The following is a 15,296-nucleotide window of genomic DNA, read 5'->3' as shown; positions in this document are numbered from 1 at the left end:
ATTATTATTATTATTATTATTATTATTAAGATTGAGCATGAGGTAGTTCAGACTGAAGGCCAAAACAGACGGCCTGGTAAAGCCGGCTTCTCATCAGCTTGGGAGCGTGGTATTGAGATGTGCCACACCCCCAAGCCAGACAAAAGCCGCACCTGCAATTACGTGTTGACTGGCTTGAGGGTGTGGTGTTTAGATGCCACATGGCCCAGAGATGATGAAAAGCCAGCTCCAAAGGCAAAGGGGTGGCTTTTTCCCACCCCAAATAGGAGCAGATCTTTTCTGCTCCTATTTGGGGGTGGAAGCTGGCTGGATTGGGGCCGCACGTCGCAATCAGGGCCGTCTGTTTCGCCCGACTTTCACCAGCATCGTGATTCACTTTACTGTCTTGTAAACAGGTCATGTTATGACCACAATTTGGTGTTAAATGTGGCTTTTTTTACATGGGAATTCATCCTTTTATTCATCAGTATTTCTTTCTCTCCACTCACTTTGTGCCAAAAAAGACAGCCCTGAAGGGGCAGCTTGAAGCTGCCCCTTCCAAACATGGATTGGGACCACGGCAACCACACACTGCAGCCCCAATCTGCCTTCAACCCAGCCCAAAAAGGAATGGAAAAGATCCGCTCCTTCTTTGGCAGGCAAAAAGGTGGCTTTTGCTTCCCACTGCAGCCCCATGGCGGCTTCAAGCTGCTCCGGTGACATGCATAACATAAATGCCATGCCACTGGAGTGTCTTGAAGCCGCCCCCATCTGGGTGGCCACCTGGCATCTGGGCAGCTGCAAGGCATCACAACATGCAGTGTTTAAACGTCGTGCATCGATGACACCCTGAAGCAGGAGTATTTGTTCCAGACTTTTATCAGTCTACAATGCCAGTGTAGACCAACCCTCAACTTATAAAAGCAGTTGGCAGAAATGAAACACTACAGAACAGCTGTACTCACACCATGTTGTAAAAAGACAGAGCATGAACTAACACAATAAGGAAGCAAAATGTGCATATCTGTAACTATTGGAATCAAGATGCAACATCAAATATTTATTTTAATTAATTCATGCTTAAAGGACAGGTAATTAATTAATTCAATATAGTTTAAATGGTAGACAGCCCTTGTTATTTTTATCTAGGAGTTACTCAGTATATAAAACTGTTCTATTGCAACCATGAATTTATAATCAACATTGTTATTATCCTATAAAACACTAAGCTGAATTCTAAGCTAATGGACAAACAAGCTCCACTTAAAGTTTGAAAACAAATGTTATACTATCTGTACTGTCCTTCACAGAAGTGCTATACCTAAGGACATTTTGTGAGGCAATTAATACCTTAGTAAAGAATGAAACTTTAGCTTCAGCTAGACTATTTAATAATTCATCTACTTTAACACCAAGCGCAAGTCTTTTGAAATTATCTGTCTTGTATCAATTTGCATTCACAAACCCATGTTTAGGGCTATAGACAGCCTGAAGAAGTCATGGGTTTACTCTGATACCTTTGAGAAATCTGTAACACAGAGAAAAATAGCACTGAGCCCCATTTCTGTTATCCAAATAGGAGACACATCGAGTACTGCGTATTATGTGGAACTGTATTCACTCATCTGTTTAAGGTTAAGCATTTAAGTTTTCATGAAGGAAATACTAACCAACATTAGTTAATTATCAGAAACTAAGTGTAACCACCAATCAAGTTAAATATAAGAAATACATCACAGTTATACAGAAGATGCATTCAATTTAAAATATCTTTGAAATTATGGCCTTATTAATGACCAGAGAGAACACTATTTACTGAGAAGTTTTAAAACAGATGTAGAACACATTTCTTAATGGCTACACCTTCATGGAAAACTATTTATAAAACTCAAAAACTTTTACTCAGCACACTGAATGGATACTGATAAACGGTGTATTTTCTAACAAGGATTAAGTAATACGATGCACATTTTCGTTTCGTCACAAAATAATGGGTGAAAGAAGGGCATCAAAATTAATATCATAAATAAAATGTCAGTATTAAAGAACTAATATCCAATCATACCAACACTAGTTATGAGTTCAACAAAATCTATACCAACAAAAATAGTTTTCAAGAACATATCTTTCACTATGTTTAAAACTGTATTTTACAAAATTAAAAATAAACATGACCTTTTAGAGTAGTTTTAGAGTAGCTTTCTACATTAGAAAATCATTATTTATTTTATATTTTTCTTATCTTTTCCCACAAGTAATTCGGTTATATTGAAATACAGTCCATATACAGAGTAGAATTATTAACAACATTAAGTAAAAATGGTTACCTACAATAGCAAGAAACATTTCAAAACTTTTCTTCTCTACTTAAAGTGTTCAGTTCAGCTGCCCTGTGGTGTATGCAACCATATATTTATCTGACTGCATGCCAATGATAGCTTAATTATTCATGTTGTCAGTGCAATCGTATCTGCCTTATTTACAAAATAAATGAGTATAGACTTGATCTGAAACTTATCATATGTGCAATGAATATAACATTTAAAAGATCAATATACTGTAATGTGAAAGATTATAGTACTTTTCTAATGCTAAACTGAAGAAAAGCAAACATGGTTATTCAATGTATAGACAGCATTTGTTTTACAAGAATATAACTTCAAAGGTTTAAAATAGGTACACTAGGAAGTGTAACTTGTGAAATTGCTTCTAAAAATGCTCATCAGTTGGCTATTTGCTCTATTTATCCATGCATCCATTTTGTTGTTGTTGTTCTTTAAAAACCTGCCATCTGTGCCTACATAATTCTTATCAGCACTTGTTATCCCACTGTCTCCTTTCACTTGGATACTTGTCAAGGCCGGACAGATAGTCATTATGTTGTCTCTACATATAGCTCTCAATTTGCTTTCTTGGCTTAATTAGCCCATTATCTTTTACAACAGAGTAAGAACCATTATCTGCCTTAATGTTATCCCAGATGTTGTCCCCGGCATTAAAAGGTTAGCACAGACATCTTAGCACTGAAATTGTGGCACAAGAAAGCAATCAGCAAGTGTCAGGTAGATGAGAGAAACGTATGATCCTGGGGCTACTATTACAAATACCATTGTACATCAGATAGATGAGCTTCCTATCACTTGACCTAGATTGGAAACAAACTAATAGTATGTGTGTGTGTTGTTGTTTTTTTAAACTATGATTTCCTGAATCAATTCAAGCATCAGATAATAACTCCCCTCCTTGCCAGCCCTCCCCAATCCACAAAGTATTCTTTCTTTTAACCATTCATTTCTTCAAGCACTTTATTTTCATTTCTCCTTAAGGCTGTACAGTATTTAGATGGGCTGATGTGATGTAATGGAGCATATAAGGAGAAGGAATAGTGGAACTCTTCCCATCCTGGTAACTTTGGACCCTTTCACAATACATATAGTGCTATGTTTCTATATCAACTGCTATAGTTCCTCCAGTCCCTATGTAATCCTGAGATTGGCAGTATAGGAAGGGGCATTTAGATTCCACAGCCAAAGAGCGCTAGTGCCCCACTGAACTAAAAATTCCAGCATTCCTTATAATGGAATGACACAGTGGAATCATAGCACAGTATTTGTGTAGTGTGTCAGGGCCTTGGTTATCAGGTGTGCTGACTTGCTAATATACAGCACATCAGTGCACAACATAACCTGTGAAAGACAGGTTTGGGGATTCCTGCCATTACACTAGCCCACCCATGAGTCACTTGGCCCTAACTCTGCAATATATGTTTTAAAACACAGAAGATCTTAGCCATCACATCCCTGTTACTAAGCATTGTACAAATATTTAAAAATAAGACAGTCCCTGCCAGCAAGTTTATAGTATGACAAACAGAAAGGGAAAGGACATTAGTTCCTCTGAGAAAGCATGTGAGACTTATCAAACAACTTTCTGGAGAATTCCAAAGATTACACTAGATGGGATCCACATATGCAGTCTCAAAAATTTGCCTCTGCTATCTTTATTCAGAACAGGGAAATAAGTCAAATAGACAAAAACTTCATTAAAATCTCTTATATATAAATGTCAAGAACATTCTATAATATTCACAAAATGATATTTTTATTGGGGCAACAAAAATGCACAATTACATGTTGCAAGTTTTTGAAGTCACACTGGCTTCTTCATCTGGCAAATAGGAGAAAAAAATTGAAGATGGTAATCATAGGCCTGCATTTTCTGTTTCTGGTTTTAGTTCAAATGGTAGGGAGGGCTATCTGCAGGCTGGCACCTCCCTCTTTGGCAATGCCGTCACTGGCAGATTTTCAAAGTCAAAGAAATTTAGTGTCCATTTGCAATTCAATGAAAATGTTTCCATGGAATCCAGCATGTCTCCTTCCTTTGTGAAGCCACAGGCTCCTATGTAGGTAAAGAACACTGAATATCTCAAGAAGTCTTTATGTTTTCATCAGGAAAACTTTAGGTGGTGTAGAGGTAAAGCATGCCAATCAGTGCCAATATTAGAAAAAATTGCTTTACCTTTGTTGGAGGCAGAAGCCTCAGATGGCAAGGTCCCAGTGCACTGGCTCTCTCTTTAAAATTCCCCTGTGACGGCTAAAATGTGGTATCTTGAAATCCAAAAAAGATCTAGGTGTAGCCGTGTTGGCCATATAGCAAGAACATTCTTATTTATATTATTCACATGAATAATACAGAAACGATGCGATCTTACATAAATTTGCCATTAGATGGCACTATAGTCCAACTATATTACAGGGACTCATGTCTGTAATACCTTGTTTCGGTTCCCATTAAAGTAGAACTACTTTTGGTAGCACAAACTTTAGACAGGATCCAGCCAAAATTAAATATCTAACTTCTATTAATTTGTACATGTCTTTAGACATGCAATCCCTTACACACATAGTTGGAAGCAAATCTCACTGAATTTAATGCAGCTTAATTTTGACTGGATGTGTAGAAGACTGCACTGCCTGCTGCTTCCTACTGGGCAGATCATGCCCCTACTTACTTGCACAAGATAAAAACAACATTCAATCTGTAACCAATAATGCAGTAAAACTGACAGCCTAAAAGGGCTGCCCTGGGACCAGGCAGGACCTGTTCACAGGGCCATGGCAATTGTATGTGCCCGGCCCCAATTTGGGCCTTCGCCACGGTCCCCAACTGGCCCGAAAAGGAGTAGATTTTTCAGCTCCTTTTCTGGCCGGTTTTGGCCCATCTGTTTCAGAAAAAAAAACATGACCGGGGCTGCTTCTGGCATCATGTGCACACTCCACCACCAACGCGGCATAACAGTGGCCCTTTTGGGCTGTCTGTTTGAAGTGAATGTTACGCAGCACTAAATATGCAACAAGCTGATGTCATAGTTCCTAGATTTAGGTTAGTAATAATTTATCTTTAATGATCTATGTTTTGCATTAGGACAGTTGTTTCTATGACTACCAAACACTTTAAAGATAAATCTCTATGTTTATCAAAATATTCACTGTAAATGCTATCTCAGAATGCAATAACAAGGGCAGTATCCAGACTCAAGAATAATTCAGTTTGACATCACTTTAACTGTCAAGGCTCAGTGCTATGGAATTCTTGGAATTGTAGTGTGTTGTAGCATCAAGAGCTATCTAACAGAAAAGGCTAATTTCTCACAAAACTACAATTCCCAGAATTCCATAGCATCGAGTCATGGAAGTTAAAGTGGTGACAAATTGGATTATTTTTGTAATGCAGACACAGCCAATGTCTAATTAAACACTAATTTTTTATTTAACCACAGAACACTAGGGAATAGCTACATACCTTTTAAACAGGTTCTTTCATACTCAAACATTTCTAACATACTGTATTAGCCTGGCATGTTTTAGAATACCTTTAATCCCATTTGTAATTCTAAATCAAGTTACATAGCATCTATTTCTAGAAACCGCATAGGATGACTGGAAAACATTACTCCCATAGTGTCAGAACTAGCACCACAGTGTTAGAACAAATGTAAGAAATAACCACATTACCCACTGATTTTACAAGCTCTTGTGAACAAAAATTGCTAGTGTGTGATGGGATCTCATGGTACAGGAGCAACCTGCATATTACACTACTATCACATGAGTCAAATGTCATATACATACAGTTGTTAATTCATTTACATTCTGGGCCACCCAGGTATTTGGAACATGGTGTGATCCATGTGCAAATTACATGGTTCATGGAGGGCAGTGGTGGACAAGTTAAGAGCTAATAGACGGAAGTTAAACATTATGAAGGCCCTGCAGACAGGCAGTTGGAGGGTCTAGAAATTTTGTCCATTTTGCATGGGGTAGCTACACTCCCCCAACACAGTAGCTATGTAGCCTGGAAGTACTCCTTGATTGAAAACTGTCACTACAGGGCCAGATGGCTTTGACAATAAGGTGTGCTCACAGCCAATTAAGGCTAATTTGCAAACTATAGCTGCTCCTGGACTGGGATAAAATGGCTGCAGTAATTCGTCTTCTAGTAACTTTCCAATGTTCGCAGAGCCAGGTATTATAAAGTGCTCTATGTGATGCTTACCTTGAAGAAAGTCCAGAAGATATCTCATACAGAACAATAGGTGAGCATATTACACCTCTTTTGACAACTCTGTGCCAACTGCCAATAAGCCCTAGGCCAATTCAAGGTGTTGGTACTAATCTATAATGTCCTGGATAACTTAAGATACATGTACTGACTTGGGTCCTGTTCAGCTGCCTTGGGTCCCATGACTTAGCTGAGATTTAAAATCAGGCAGAAAGACTTTGTGTATGGTAACCTGATGTAATATTGGCTACTTTAAATGCCAAGGCTTCTCAGTCATTGCATCTCACAGCTCAACTGTGGTGTTTCTTTCCAAGAGAAAGATACTTGTCTCCCCACACTCCAAACACATGCAAGGGGCCAGATTTAAAACATATTTATCTGTACATGCTTTCTTATTACAACCCGTGCTTTACTTGTTTTGCTGCTTGTTTGTACAGTTAGTTTTCTTTTATTTATCTAAGTTTTCTAGTATTTTTCTTGTATTTTTGAGATATTTGTAATTTGTAATTCTGAACATGTTTTATGAAGGCTCTTCGGTGCCCTTGGCTTGTATGAAAAACAGGGGGATATGAATCAAATACTGTATTATTCAGTCTTTGGACTGAAAATGTTGAGTGTCTCACAATCCCAGATAAGAGTGCATTTGGATGTATCATGACATTGATAAACTCAGAATATTAAAATGAACTGTGTGAAGTTCAGTGCTCTAAAATAAATTTACTTCCAAATGTTCTGAAGTAATAAATATTTAAAGGTTGTAAGTAATGGCGTCCATTGATCAAAAGCACAGCATCTGACAGAAAAGGATTTCCCGCTCTTACCTAAACTGATTTTGGGGGAGAGCTGGGGGCTGCAGAGGGGAGGAAAAATCTGATTGCAAAAGTGGAAGTCTGCATACATATTGTAGGATTTTATCCACAGCTGTAATATCAGCAAATTCCCAATTATTTGTTTATAACAATGATATGTGTACAAACATTATTTAGCTTTCTTACCAGTGCACAGTTTTGATTTCAGGGAACATTTATATCCATCCTTTAAAACCAAGACAATTCTCAGTATTTTCATATATCTGAACTATAAATGTAAAAGTACATATCAATTATTTTATTTTCTTTCCTTCTGAGATATGTTACCTATGTCAAAGGTGCTTGTCATGTTCTCTACCATCCTTCGTACTCTCATGTGCTCTAACTATAACCAGCAGAAGTTCTACAAACTAGATAAAAAGGGGGAGGGGGAAAGAAATTGAATTATTTTCTTTGCTTCAAAATATATATGATTTAACAACAGAGTACACAAAAACAATCCTTTTGTGCAATGAAAAATTTGACCATCAAGCAATTAACCCTAACAGTAAAAAAACATTAAGAAACATTGTGGAGATACATAATGCATATTATACATTGGTGAATTTAGCATTAGCAATATACAGTTAATAACAACAACATTGAGTTAATAGTATCCTAAAGGATTCAGAATATTAAAATTACATAAACAGAAAGCAAAAATCAAAGTGCATACATGTCTATAAATGTCTACTAAGAAACAGGTTTCACTGAATTCAACTGGACTGACTCTCATTTAAACAGATATAGGATAGCAGCCCTGAAGCTTTAATGTACACTACAGTTCTAAGCAAGTTTACTCACGAGTCACGCTGCTTACTCCCAGATAAATATGTATCAGTAAAGGCTACAAAGTAGTAAAACCCAATGACTTCAACATAACTTACTCCCATGTAAATGTGTACATGACTCTAGCCTTCAGCCAGAGGCAAGAATCACGCAAACCTAGATGCTGCTAAACTGCAATTTCCAGAATTCTTCACCATTAGTTATGCTGGTTAGGGCTGACAGGGTTTCTAGTCCAACATCTGGCAAACCAAGAAATTTTCTGTGGCCTAAATTCAGTTGCTAGTTCCGAATAGAGAAGAGCCATTGAATCCACTTCTGAATGGCAAATAAATGTTTAAGTAAATCCTACTGTACTGATTCAATGAGTCTATTCTAGCTGACACTAGCAATTAGATGCCTGCTGCTGCTGCTGCTGTGTCCCTTCAAGTTGTTTCTGACTCATGAGAACCCTAAACTGAGGCCATCATGGGGTTTTCTTGGCAAGTCTTGTTCAGCAGGAGTTTGCCATTGCCTTCCTGTGAGGCTGAGAGAGTGATGTAGGCATCAGTTATTTTTTACAATACCCTATCATACTTTTTGGTAATAGCACAATTAAGTTATTTTCCCATTAATATTTTCTGATCATCCAGTACCCTTCTCCAAAATAAGAACACTTTAGCCTGGAAAAGTGAGCACACAAGAGGGTGAGTGTCAATTTTAAGGAAGGGCTTGTTTGAGAGAAGAAATATGACTGTCTGGAAATGAGTTAGTTTGTTCTAAACTGGAGTACTTACATACTTGAATATCCCTGCTTCAGACAATAGTTCATCCCTATTTACCATTATATAATGGCTACATTATAAAACCTTTAACATACAATAGGATTATAAATGGCATATGTGTACATTAAAGCCCATACCTGCATGTAAAACAATACATACACATATGGTGAGACGTGAAAGGAGAGATCACTCTATCTGTGAAGATCAACCATACTTCTTCATTTTCTATAGGGTTGATAATATTTTAAAGAAAATATAAAATTCACAATAATTTGCAACAGAAGAGGGAGAGATCAGCCAAGTTCTCCTTCAGATTAAACAGACAGGTATATGAAAAGGTCATTGCTTTCTCCCATTTCAGAATCATCACCTCAAAGACAAGAGTAGCTACTCCAGTTCAGCTAGCACATAGTCATAGCAATATAGACAAAAAATGGATCTGTATTATTATTATTATTATTATTATTAACCTTTATTTATAAAGCACTGTAAATTTACACAGTGCTGTACATACAATCTTTTTAATTAGACGGTTCCCTGCCCTCAGGCTTACAATCTAAAGAGACACGACATAAAAGGAGAAGGGAAAGGAGGTGGGGCTAGTAGGCTAATACACATACATAGCAATACAGGAAATGGTTCGATAAAACAGGCATCAAAAGAACATCAAATAGCAAGTGACAATTATGCAATGCCTGGGAACGCTTCTCTGAACAGTATTCTCACAACAATTTTAGATAAATGACTGTCATGCCTCCAGAGCATCTCTGATGCTCTTGAGACATACGTATATTTAGTTGAGATTATATTAGACCAGGGGTAGGCAACCTGCGGCCCGTGGGCCGGATGCGGCCCGGCGAGGCCTTGGGACCGGCCCCAGCCCGGTCCTGCCGCCGATTGCCACCGGGGCCTTTGGGGGGCAATTGTCTATTAAAGCCTCAGAAACATGTATTTATATTAACATTTTTTAAAAAAATCAGCAAATTTTTTCGTGTGTCCTCCATTTTTTTTAAAAAAAGTGTCTTCCATTTGAAAATTTTGTCCTACATTTGTCCTGGTTTATTTATATATTTAATGTTTAAAAAAATTATTTAATTATTTATTTTTTGGCTTCGGCCCCCCAGTTGTCTGAGGGACAGCAACCCGGCCCCTGGCTCAAAAAGATTGCCTACCCCTGTATTAGACTTTCTATGTATCAGTTTAGGAGGGGAAATAGAGTTCTACAGCTTTAAGAAAGACAAGGATTGTGGGAAATCCCAGGGTCTTATACTGTCTCCCTCTAGCTAGTCTCAGTTGTGTAGTAAGATTTCAGCCAAGTCAGACCTGGAGAGAGTATTTTCCTTTGACAAAGATAAGTTCACAGAAGAAGAAAGATAAAACCCACCAAGAAGAAAGAGCAAGGTATTTAAGAAGGACTATTGAGAAAAAGGAGATCAGTTTCATGTTTTTGTGTTTATAACTAGTAAAGCTTTTGAAAACTTAAGAAATTTGTGGACAAGTCTTTTGTTCAGGCTGTGTTCCTACGAGCCAGAGGCCTTACTACACCCAAAGTCCATAGCATCGCTCTTGGGACAAAACAATGACAACTAGCTGTTTTGAGAATATGAATCTGACAGATGCACCTTATATGATTGAGCAAGTGCTGCTTCAGTGTGATATCTACAAAATCAAAGAGAATCAATGGTAATGGAGAATGGTTATTGTTTTTCCAAAGAGACTTAAGTGTATAAACTCAATACAGTCCGTCCTCGCCTTACGCGGGGGATCCGTTCCGGATCCCTCCGCGCAAGGCGAATTCCACCTATGCTCGAGCCCCATTGGAAACAATGGGGCTTGTGTGCGGCGGCGCGGGCGCGCACGGGGCACAACGGGCACGCGCGCCCATTCAATTGAATGGGACGCACCGCCCCTTCCGCCCCACGCGCACCCTGCGGCTTGAGCGCGTATGCTCAAGGCCGCGTATGGCGCGGCCGCATATGGTGCGCCCGCATATGGCGCGGGCGCACTGTATTTTGTTCTATACCACGAGCAGGCCTTTAAAGTGCAATACATAAACAAACAAAAAAACTGCTATCAATATTCTGATGGTGAGGAACATATAACTCTTGCCCTTCACAACATTTTGTCTCTGCCCTGGAAAAATCCTAAATATGCCCTTTTTACGTGCCATTCTTGGGAGGACTACTAGGGACAGTATAAGGGGCTATGATAAATGGGAGCCCTTCCCATTATCAGAGCCTTCTCCTCAGATAACAAAGGGTTAACTGTCAAAGGAGGGACAGTAACATTTTAATGAGGTTCAGCATCACAGGTGACAAGATAGCAATTGCCAATGAGATGGGCAGTTGGGCAAAAGCATGTGCCTTCAAGATGTTTCTGAGCAGAGGCTATAAATAAACTAGTGTCTGGCTCTCTCTTTTAAAATGATGAGGTAGACTCTAACAAAGGAGAATTGGGGTTCTCCTGTCCCTTTCAATTACTGGTCAAGGCTGAACAAGGAATTCCAGACTCTCAGCTACTCCCTAAACATCAAGGATTACAAATCCCATCTGATCTATAAATAGAAATAGGAGAGTGTATTAGTAGTCATGTCAGGTCTGTTTCATTCTTTCTCCTGATTTGGCTGAAGTGATTTAATCTATTGGTAATTTGTAATTTCTAATCTGTACCTGAACAAAGATGTCCTACATGTTAAAGACATTATTTTGATATAGAATTTTCTTACTTAGAATAAAGCTCTTTTCTTTAAAATTACTCTGTTGCTCTCACACTCCTTTTTCATGTGCCTTGCTGCAGCATAGCTCTTCCCTAGGGTTGGCAAGGGAAGTTCCAGTGGAATCCCAGCAATGTCCTGTAGCGTTGCTAAAAGGGGAGGATTCAAACCAAAGGGTAGTGGTGGCAAGTTAAGTAGAAGAAAGATAGGATCCCAACCAGTTCTGGCAAAATCAGAAAAACCATGCATTGTTCTGCGAGCTTGCAGCTACACAACCAATTTGAAGCTCTGTCCCTTATCAGGGATGACAAGGGAGAGCAGCAGAGCCAGTCTTTAGGGAAGGTGCAGGTGTTAGAATCAGTATAAGAAATAGCTGCTGCTAAGCCATGCAGGAGGCATGTAGTGGCTGTGGGGGACTCCTTGCTGAGGAGGACAGAATCAGTGGTTTAGGCCTGACAAGATGTCTCGGAAGGTGTGTTGTCTCCCTGGGACAAAAATCAGTAATGTGGCAGCCTTCCCTACCTTTTGGTCCACGTGGGAAACAATGATACTGAAAAGCACAGCCTTCACAGTATCAGAAGGGATTATGAGGTTCTGGTTAGGAAGATGAAAGATCTGGATGCACAGGTTGTCATCTCATCTCTTCTACCAATTGAAGGGCAGCGTCCAGGAAAGTAGTGGAAAATAACGGATGTGAATAACTGGGGTGCCACCAAGAACCGATTGGATTCTTGCAGTTTCAGGAGGAGGAACTTCTGGCAAGGGATGTGTTGCATCTCATGTCAGTTGGCAGAAATGTTTTTGCCAGCAGTCTTAAAAATGTGATCAGGAGGCATTTAAACTGAGTTGTAAATCGGAGGGTGAGAGTTCCTCAAGGGCTGGCGATAAACTTTACACAGGCAGCAAGGGGCCATGTCCCATGATCTTACATTAATGCACAGAGCATGGGAAATAAACAAAATGAACTTGAACTCCTAGTACAGCAAATCAAATACAATATAACAGGCATCACTGAAACCTGGTGGGATGAGACTCATGACTGGAATGTAGTAACAGAAGGGTATAACCTTTTTAAGAGAAATAGGCCAAACAGGAAAGGAGGAGGAATAGCATTCTATTTTAGGAATATTTACACCTGTGCAGAGATCCAGAATTTCAATCCTGAAATCCAGGTGGAGAGCATCTGGAAACAATTAAAGGGGAAGGAAACAACAGGGATATTATTGTGTGAGTTTACTACAGACCCCCTAAGTCATACTGAGGAACTGGATGGTGCCTTTCTAGAGCAGATGACCACACACTCAGAAAGGAGAGATGTAGTAATGATGGATCAACTATCCTGGTAATTGCTGGAAATCAAACTGAGCCAAGAATTTAAAGTCCAGCAACTTCCTCACTTGCCTGGCAAACAATTTCATTGTTCAAACACTGGAGGAGGCAACAAGGGGGAATCAGCTATTTTAGATCTGATCCTAACCAATAGGGATTATCTGGTAAGTAGGCTGCAAGTGGTGGGTGGGATCCTTAGGTGGGAGTGATCGCATTCTCCTGGAGTTTGTTAGAAGTCAAGCATAGTCAGACATGCATTCTAGACTTTAGAAAAGCTGATTTTAGTAAACTTAAGGAAATACTGAGGGCGATCCCATGGTCAGGAATACTAAAAGAGAAGGGAGCTCAGGACGAATGAACTTCTCAAAAGGGAGATACTGAAGGGACATTTTCAAATAGTTCCAACAAAAAAGAAAAATGGAAGGTGTCTCAAGAAAACAGTATGGATGACTAAAGATCTTTCAACTGAGCTAGATTGTAAAAGGAACATGTATAAGAAATGGAAAAAGAGGGAAATCACTAAAGTGGAATTCAAACAAATAGCTAGCATGTGTAGGGGTAAAGTCAGAAAAGTTAAAGCACAGAATGAACTCAGGATTGCTAGAGAGATTAAGAATAATAAAAAGGGCTTTTGAAGGTATGTCTGTAATAAAAGAAAGAAGGAAATGGTAGGGCCATTGCATGGGGAAGATGGAGAAATGTTACCAGCGGAAAGAGAAAAGGCAGAACTACTAGAATGCCTAATTTCTGTAGCTCAGAGAAAGTTTGAGAAGACACACAGTTAATGAACAGACTGAAGTGGCCTATGAAGTCTTCCTTCTGCAAATGAAAATCTTGCTGAAATTACATCAAAAATTATCCTAAAGTTTAGTGAGGGGAAAGCAAGCAAGCAATCATTCTAGGTTTCATAAACCATATCTTGTAAATAATATGTGTCAGAAACAAGCATTCCTTCTTCTGCCTTTTCCTCCTGTCATAGCCTTGATCTATCTTCCTACCTTGGAAGCCAATTCAGATGTAACAGAAAACTCTCACTAAACACAAACCAGGGTTTTCCTGCTAAAGGTTGCACAAGATGGGATGAAGGAAGTTATGTGTGGGGCAATTACAAACTCTAACTTCTGTTAACAGTGTTATATATACCATGATCAGCCCAAAAAAGACAATAAGGAAAATAAGCAAGGGGACAGAATTTGAGAGGCATATTAATAAAAATACTAACACCAGAAATATTTTTTTTAAAAAAAACAGGAACAAAATATGGGCTAGGAAAGCCCTTCGACAAGTATGCCATAAGTATGTTAGGCACGTTACAGACAGCCCAGAAGGGGCAGTCTCGCGCCGCTGCTGGTTGCTGCGTCCAGGAACCACAGCATCCAAACCGCGCAGTTCCCGGACGCAGCAAAAAAGGAGAGCAAAAATTGCGCTCCTTCCTGGGCCCCGGAAGAGATGCTGCAAGGCACTAGTCGCGCACTTGCGGTGTCACTTCCGCTGTGTGACGTGCGGATGCAGAGCGTCCGCTACATCAAAATGGCAGCGCGCCATCTGTATGCAGCGGCGCCATTTTGACATAGTCATTACACGCGAGGGGCAAGGCGCGTCAGGAAGCGCTGCCTCTCACGCGTAATGACGGCACGATGACAGCGCCTCATGGGCCCGTCTGCAATGCGCCTTAGGTAACTTATTTGCATCTGTATTCACTGCAGAAGATGGGGAACAGGTACTTGAGCTTGAACTGCCAAACAGCAGTGATAAGAGATAAAAAGTTAAGATATAAAAATCAAGAAATCAGCAGGTCCAGATGATACTCTGTTCATCCAGCCATTCATGAAGAACTCAAAACTGAAAATGCTAATGTATTTACAAAAATATTTCACTTTCCCCTGAGGTTTGTCTCCACATGCGAGTACCAATAAATGGGCAATGCAACAACAATAACAAAAAAACTCAGGGAAATCCATTCAATTATTAACACTGGTTCCAGGTAAATTTGTTGAAACACATAATTGAAGGCAAAATTATCAAAGAAGAGGAAGTCTTTCTGAAGAAGAATCAGCCTGGCTTCTTTAAAGATAAGTCCCATCTCACAACTGAGCAGTCATGGAATCTCTAATGGACAAACAACTGGTTACAGAATAGAAAGCTGAGGTATCCAAGAGCTTACCTTAGAACCAATGCTTTTTAATTTGTCTATAAATGGTCAGATGCTAGAGAACAGCATTCCCTGATAAACAATATCCCGCATAGAATTTAAGGAGAAAGCCACATTATCTGGTATTTTTAAACTGGGAAGCATCAACAGTTACTTCAGTAGCA

The 15,296-nt window shown here is 39.3% G+C and overlaps 1 protein-coding gene across 11 annotated transcripts in view; it reads right to left on the bottom strand.

The window, feature by feature from the left end:
• Positions 1-15,296, bottom strand: part of SYT14 (synaptotagmin 14) — a 106,506-nt gene that overhangs the window by 79,517 nt on the left and 11,693 nt on the right. For 4 of the 11 annotated variants that reach the window (XM_089529235.1, XM_089529236.1, XM_089529238.1 and 1 more), the window contains one exon: positions 7,677-7,759. The exons of 4 other annotated variants lie outside the window; for them this stretch is intronic. In XM_089529235.1, the coding sequence (XP_089385361.1) occupies positions 7,677-7,725 (49 nt within the window). In that variant the 5' untranslated portion in view covers positions 7,726-7,759. Of the gene's footprint in view, positions 1-1,329; positions 1,508-4,091; positions 4,378-4,497; positions 4,587-7,676; positions 7,760-15,296 lie in introns of those variants that run through there. 3 more of the 11 variants (XM_089529243.1, XR_016281685.1, XM_089529242.1) reach the window with 3 other exon arrangements.

The sequence above is a fragment of the Sceloporus occidentalis genome, unplaced genomic scaffold, assembly GCF_023333645.1.
Source record: "Sceloporus occidentalis isolate IW3139 unplaced genomic scaffold, rSceOcc1.0.p SCAF_6, whole genome shotgun sequence".
NCBI classification, from domain to species: Eukaryota; Metazoa; Chordata; class Lepidosauria; order Squamata; family Phrynosomatidae; genus Sceloporus; species Sceloporus occidentalis.
Note: the sequence above shows the minus strand (reverse complement) of the source record. Positions and strands in the feature narration are given on the sequence as shown.